Here is a 7,387-nt window from a genome sequence, read left to right as displayed (position 1 = left end):
CTGGGCCGTATAAGCTGAGCTGGAGTGCCAGACTGTCCCTCTGGGCGTGGCTTGGCTGGTTTCAATTGTGCGTATAAAGTAAATAAAACCGAATAGTAATTTTTCGAAAGCGAAACACTGCGAAATTTACATATTCAATGAAGAAGTATTTATCCTCATTGTTAATATTTGAAGAGAATAGTTTAATCAGGTTTATAAAGTTCAATCCAAGGCAGGTTGTGTCATCACCAGCAGATAAATAACGCGTTTATGAGTGGTTTATTTTGTACCGTTTAACATTACGTAATTTTACTCAGATGTGTGTTGTAAAAACATGCGATAAGTTTAGAGATTTAAATCAGACAGTGAATCGCACTGTTCAACATTTCAACTCACAATGAAAATAAGAAATTTGGGGTATTTTTATGAGGGTAAAAGGAAAGCTGATTAAAATATTATTTTATTAGTATTTCTAAAGAGTTGTTTTAAATTTGTGTCACTGTTTTGAATACTGCAATTTGCAGTACAAGTAACGCGTGTTTCTTTTTTTTAATAGCGTAAAGTAACGCATATAACTTTTAATGATTAAGTGACAATATTGAGTTTCTTTTTAGTTTAGTTAATTAATTTTTTTTTTAATCTGAATTAAATGACAGCCAAGTTGAATCCTGCACACAATGAGAATTCATGAACATACAGAAATGAAGAGGGCAGAGGCTTACATTTCTGTGATGAAAATATTCTCATTATTGTCAACACATGGAAGAAAAGACAAAGAAAATTATCTAAATGAACAGAGACGTCACTTTTTAACGAGAAAAAAAGTACAACAATGACAAATGCATTGCTTTAAACTTTCATTGTTCTGTATATACAGCATGAATAATGGGGTCAGGAAGTTTTCCAATAATAACATTATCTTACATTAATTTTATGTTTGTTTTTTTTTTTTTATGTAAATGAAGGTTATACAATGTGTTGTTAATTGCAAAGCTCTTCTATTTAAAATAAAGCACAAAAAAGGCAAGTTCTGAAAGAGATCAAGCCTCCACCAGGGCGGAAAAAGTAATGCAAAAGTAACTCAAAAGTAACATAACATATTACTTATCATAAAAAGTAACTAAGTAATCCGACTAGTTACTTTTTAAAGGAGTAACTCAATATTGTAATGCATTACTTTCTAAAGTAACTTTCCCCAACACTGCTTACTGCCAACATTATTAGGTACACCTTGCTAACAAAACTAAATATGATCATTTACTGACCCATCTCTTGTCACAAATCTGAGATTCTTTCTTCTTTTAAACACAAAAGATGATATTTTCAAAAGGTCGAAAACCAGTAATCATTGACATTCATATTTGTTTTTCCTTTGGATACAATGGTGATCACTTCCCAACATCCTTCAGATCATATTTATGCTAAACAACAGAAAGAAACTTTGGAACAATGGTGAGTATATTTTATTTTAGGATGGACTATCCCTTAAGACTATTCGTGTTGGCACAGGGGTTCAGCTAGGTGCTGCAGAAATTCCTCAGATATTTAAGTCCATATTAACATGATTTGGATTTCTCATCTGCACATGCATTAAGTGAATGTCCAGTTCCATACATCAAACTTTGATCCTACCATAAAATATTGCTGCAGACTTATTAGACTTGTTTTTCTTTTTCTTTTTTACCCATTTTAATCTCCTATTGTCCATTTTTGGTGACCCACTGTGAATTGCTGCAATTTGCTTCTTCTGCTTCAAGGGTTGATGCGAGTGATGCATTTCCAGAGATCATCTGATGCAGACTTTGATTGTAGCAAGCATTTATTCGAGTTCCTGTTGACTTTCTATCAGCTCAGAGCAGTCTGGTTATTTTCCTCTGACATCAACATGGCATTTTTGGCCTCTGTGCTACAGTCCTGACTGGTTCTTGATTCAGGCTATGTAAACCATACAGCTGGTGAGAGAAATCCCAGTAGATCAGCAGAATCTCAAATACTCCAAGGAGACTGTCTAACAGCAACAATCATGACACTTTCAAATCACTTTCTTCTCCTCCATTCTAATGCTGGGTTTGAACTTCAGCAGATCACCTTAATCATGTCTACATGCTTAAAAGCATTGAGCTCATTGACTGACTGGTCAGATATTTGCATTAATGAGCAGCCAAACATGTGAAACTGAAAGTGGCCACAGTATATTTGGCTGAATCAGCCACCTATACCCTTAAATAATGCACTATTTGAGGGAGCAGCCCTTTCTAGTAGCATCCAAAACCATTGTGGGCATTCAGTAGTGCACTCAATCAGTCCCATAATGCACCGCAATGATGAGTGTACAACCCGTGGACATATATTTAATGTCTGTATACAAAAACCAAAACACTTCAATACTAACAGACAGCTCACGAAGTATTAAATAAATATCACAAGGTCTGACCAAGAAGATGAAAATCTATAATCCGTCAGAGATTTATCAGTCACGATCAAAGCACAAACAAAACGCTTAGCATTGGACGTGGATTTGATTAGAACTACAAACTCAGATAAAAATTGTAAATAAACTACAAACATAAGACCAATTATCAAGTAGAGAGGCTTTAGTAAAGTTGTTTGAATGACTGTTAATTCATATCTAGCCAACTTATTTTAACAACATTTAAACCGCGTTTTCATTGTTATATTTCTTCTGCAACAACAATGTAAACTTATATCAAGATTTGTTTGTACCTTAACTTCTTAATGCATAATTAACCAAAGACAAGGGGAGATTTCTCTGTATGAAAGACTTGCGAATGGCAGATTAACCTGCTACTGATGATTCTCCAAGAAGATACGCAATTAAATATGAAAGAAATGTGGATGATGTGTTGAGATGTGGGGATGTAACTAAGTAACATAACGATCTGTTAATGAGGAAGTAGTAAATCCACTTGCATAAGCTGCGTCCCAAATGGCACTTATGCACTCAACAGCATAGTATATGAATGTAGTGTCATCTCAAATGGAACACTAATGGTTTTTTTACTAAGCAGAAATTCAAACCATTTCCTTGATGACGTTTGACGATTGCCAAATTAGCAAAATAAATGACCAAAGTACCTAATAATACCTGCCATAAATATTCCCGCGTTCACCATTGGGAGGCGGTATAATGACTCTATTTATTTTGCATTGTGAAAGCAAAGTTCTATGAAAGTAATACAACATGAGCGCCAGAAAGCTCCGCTCCTTTCTCTACCCGAGCAAAGCAGTGGTCGTTGAGTGTGTGAAGTGTCCAACATTTCACACTTCTTTTTACCAGTTGAATGGTGCACTCATTATTTTTAGAGTTTCAGAGTGAATGCACTACTTACACTATTTATTCTACACAATGGCGTAGAATAGCGCATAAGTATGTGATTTGGGTCGCACCTATGTTACACACTTAATAGTATATACTTTTCTTTTACAAAAAAAGTACATACTTTTAAGGTGTAGTAGAAGTATGTGAATTGGGACGCAGCACATGACTCCACAGACTCTTTTCACATTTCCGGATTTGTGAGCAGGTGAAGTCATCATTATATTTGGTTGAAGTTAGAGCGCAGCGAATGGGAGAGTACCACAAATACATTTTTTGCCCCTCTTAGCAAGCGCGGAGGTGCCCCTAACCCTAACACTGTTGAGAAGCAGGTAGGGCCAACTATAGGCCTACTGTGGTGTTAGTAACTGTACAATGGAGCGAGTTTCAGGCGGCCACTGCGATTGGATATTATACCAAAGTTAACGACCCGGGGGTGTTTCAAAACGTTGAGGACCGGGAGGAAGTAGGTTGTGAAATTACAGCAGTTTTTCAGGAGAAATAACAAAATAGGAGGGTGGCGGGAGATAGGACTGAAATACGGCAGACTCCCGGGAAAAACGAGAGTGTGGGCAGGTATGGATAATACAAAGTATAGCCTTATAAATGTACATAGGATTTTATGGATGAATGGATGGTTAAATTGATGGATGGAAGGACGGGCGGACGGACGGACGGACGGACGGACGGACGGACGGACGGACGGACGGACGGACGGACAGACGGACAGACGGACAGACGGACAGACGGACAGACGGACAGACAGACAGACAGACAGACAGACAGATAGATAGATAGATAGATAGATAGATAGATAGATATTAAAAAACTTTGAAGGATTTAAGCTTCTGATGACCCATTGTGATTATCTGTAAATACCTTACTGTATGGGGGGTTAAAACTGTTTAGTTGAACAGTATGATATTAAAATTTCTCAAATAAATCAATAACATGGCAGGTAAATCAAGTTACATTGTCTAGTGTGGTATTAAGTTTCATTTCCTACAGAAACAAGAAGTGAAGCTGTCATTCTAGACACTAAGTGCTTCAGATTTAATGGTTTTTGAGGTCATACGATCTGAAAAGTAAAAACTAATCTAAATTATATTTCAGAACATATAATTGTATAACTTTAAATAACAAAGCTTAGAAAAGCAAACAATGAAAACCAAAACTAAAGGAGAAAAAGCACACGCTAAGGCGTCTTATAAATGTTTATTATTATTATTATTTTCTTTACTTCCTTCACCAAATATCCTTCTCCCAGTGACTAAGTGCTTACCAAGCAATTCACATAGGAACTGCCTTACTGATAAAGCATGATCCACCATTCACTCATAAAGTACGGTCATCTCCACAAAGGCAAACGTTAGCTCGGCTATGAGTGAACAATGCATGCTGAGTACGTCCAGTGTGTTGAACATTACTTACATTCCTCGAACACCTCGCATATCTAAAGTGTAATATTAAGAGATCTTCTAAATATTTAGTTATAAATGCCTTTGAGGTACTGTAACACGTCAAAGGGCTGATAAAAATCAACAAATGCGGAATCTGAACTCATTCTCTAATGTAAAACTCTCCAGATGACACATGAATAATATCATAAAAGATATTTCCTCTAGTTAAGGACATTTAACAGGCATAATTCTACAGATTGCACATCAAACTTCATCTGCACGTGGCATTTGACCCACAAAACGCTTCATTTTTTTCTTGTAATTGGATTGCAGTGCACTTTAAAAGATGTTTGCCATTTATCTGCTTGCTAATGCAGGTTTTACCGGTTTCTAATGAAATTGACATGTTCACTGAGCTCTTGCTTCCTGTGTAGCACATGAACCAAGTACTTTGCATGGAGCAGTAAGCATGTTACACACAATCTTTCCATTATTAAGCTGCAAACCCACAGCAGTGTTCAGTAGATTGAATGCTTAAACAGTGGCAGCGGTCAGCTGATGAGGACAATGGTGTCGTCTTTGGGATTCCTGTAAAAAAGGACACAAATGAGGTATTTTATACGTGTTGAACGGTTTCTGTCAAATTTTGAACCAAATTAAATATATAATTTTGAGCTCTCGGGGTGTTTCCAGAGAAAAGATTTCTAGAATTGATTCTTGAATCCTAAAAGAGAACTAAAAAGGGTAGATTTTTGGTTTCATGTTGGGTACTTTTGTAGGTAGAGTCCCTGGTTGTCCTTATATTGTTCAATTGTTTGGGATCAGTAAGGTTTTACATTAAAAAAAAAAATTTAAAAAAAGAAATTATTCATTTAATCCAGCTCATTAGAATGAAAAATTCAGCCAAATTTATATTTAACAAAATAAGGTATGTAAATGAAATAAATGCTGCTCTCGTGAACTTTTAATTTATCACATATTCTGTAATGTAACCCAGCTGTTATTGGTTTCTGCACTGATACTGATCAGAAATGTTTCCCGATCATCGAATTAGCATATTTAAATGATTTCTGAAGAAATGTGTTACTCTAATGCCTGGAGTAATAATTCTGAAAAATCAACATTGCATCACAGGAGGAAATTACATTTGAACCTTTTCTCAAATTTGACTTTAAGAACAGAGTATACTTTATCTTTTACTTTAACCCATTGCCAATACAACTTCAATGCTGAGAAAACAGTCAATGACAAAAATTGGAGTAAATAATTGAATAATTAAAGGGGTGGTCCACAGTGTATTGTGTTTATAAGATGCAAAACAATGTTTACTCTTGCTTCATTTGAAGCAAATCATGTTATTTTTCTTACAAATCTTACTTTGGTTTTCATGTTAGCTGAGTAGCTGTAAATAATCACTGTCATATTTCCTAGTTCCTCTGAAAGGCTCGCCCGCAAGAGGCTCTGATTGGTCAGCTAACAAAATATGCTGTGATTCGCGGATAGGCTCTACGTCATGGAGGAAATGCTTCAACAGCCTTCAAGCACACGATTTTGCGCTGTGTAAATACAATCAGTTAATTTCTGTTCTGTCTGTTAGTTCTGACTGAAAATGAAGAGCACACAGCTAAACCTCAAGCCTGCTCTATAAAATAAAATCTGACAAGTGTCTTTCAGATATATTCGAAATAAGCATGTGTAAGTAATATGAAATGTTCACATATCTTTTGCGAGTTATTGAGATGTATTACATTATTTGAGATGTATAACACAGGTAAAGCGGCAGCATAGAGAGACACTGCAGCGCTGCTCAAGATTGTATTTGTTTACCATGGTTTGACTGATAAATATGAACTTGTAGCTAAATTGTTAGCGGTGCCAAACAGCATTTCCTGTTGTTTACATGCTTGTTTACATCCTCACTACAACATACCGTTAACACTAGAAACTGTACATTTAGTTGATACATTTTAACAAATGAAAATACTTACAGGTTGTAGCTCACAACCCACAGCTTCTTTTATCATGGTTGGAGCTGCTTCTTTGAGGAGTTTTTAGCCGGATCCAGCACTGAACTGGGAGAGATTCTGAAAGCTCTGCTTAGTCAAATGCTAGCTATCTTTTTTATAATTCTCTAGAACATAATTAAAATTAAATTGTAAGCATTCTCTCTTTGTGTCATGTCCTTTGGAAGTCCAAATACAGAAACTGAAGCTCTGTGGAAATAGCAGCGTTTGGACGGCATTTTAGCTTTCTCTGCTATAACATTACACTGCCTCTGGGCACAACTCGGAGCCCTTGTGATCTCACTAGCCCGGATGTATTTTTTTGTAGTCCTCAAACTTCATTCTCTGTAGGCTTTGCTAAGCTGACTTTGTAATAGCCAATGTCTCCCTTTGCATTGAACTTTGAGCGTCTTGCATTCAAAAGATGTTGTTTATGTTCACACAGCTACATTCCACATCAACTAAAGTTTAAAATATAATATCGTAGTGGACCACCCCCACCCCCTTTAAACTGAATAAATTAATTATAGTCTTTTAAATAATAACATAACATAATAACATAATATAATATAAAACATAATACCAGACTTGTAAATAATAGAAGAATTCTCAAAATATAATTTTGTGATTCTTTAATGTTTTTTTGCAATTCTTTACATTATATACAG

At 35.7% G+C, this 7,387-nt stretch overlaps 1 protein-coding gene across 4 annotated transcripts in view; it reads right to left on the bottom strand.

The window, feature by feature from the left end:
* Positions 1 to 4,516: 4,516 nt before the first annotated feature.
* The window catches only part of mcoln2 (mucolipin TRP cation channel 2), an 18,758-nt gene continuing 15,887 nt past the window's right edge, over positions 4,517 to 7,387 (bottom strand). For 3 of the 4 annotated variants that reach the window (XR_012397339.1, XR_012397338.1, XR_012397337.1), the window contains one exon: positions 4,517 to 5,304. Coding sequence is in view for 1 of the 4 variants with exons in the window: in NM_201148.1 (NP_957442.1) it covers positions 5,268 to 5,304 (37 nt within the window). In the remaining 3 variants the exon portion in view is untranslated. 4 annotated transcript variants of the gene reach the window in all.

Source organism: Danio rerio, chromosome 22 (assembly GCF_049306965.1).
Source record: "Danio rerio strain Tuebingen ecotype United States chromosome 22, GRCz12tu, whole genome shotgun sequence".
Lineage (NCBI taxonomy): Eukaryota > Metazoa > Chordata > Actinopteri > Cypriniformes > Danionidae > Danio > Danio rerio.
This window is presented reverse-complemented; position numbering and strand designations above follow the sequence as displayed.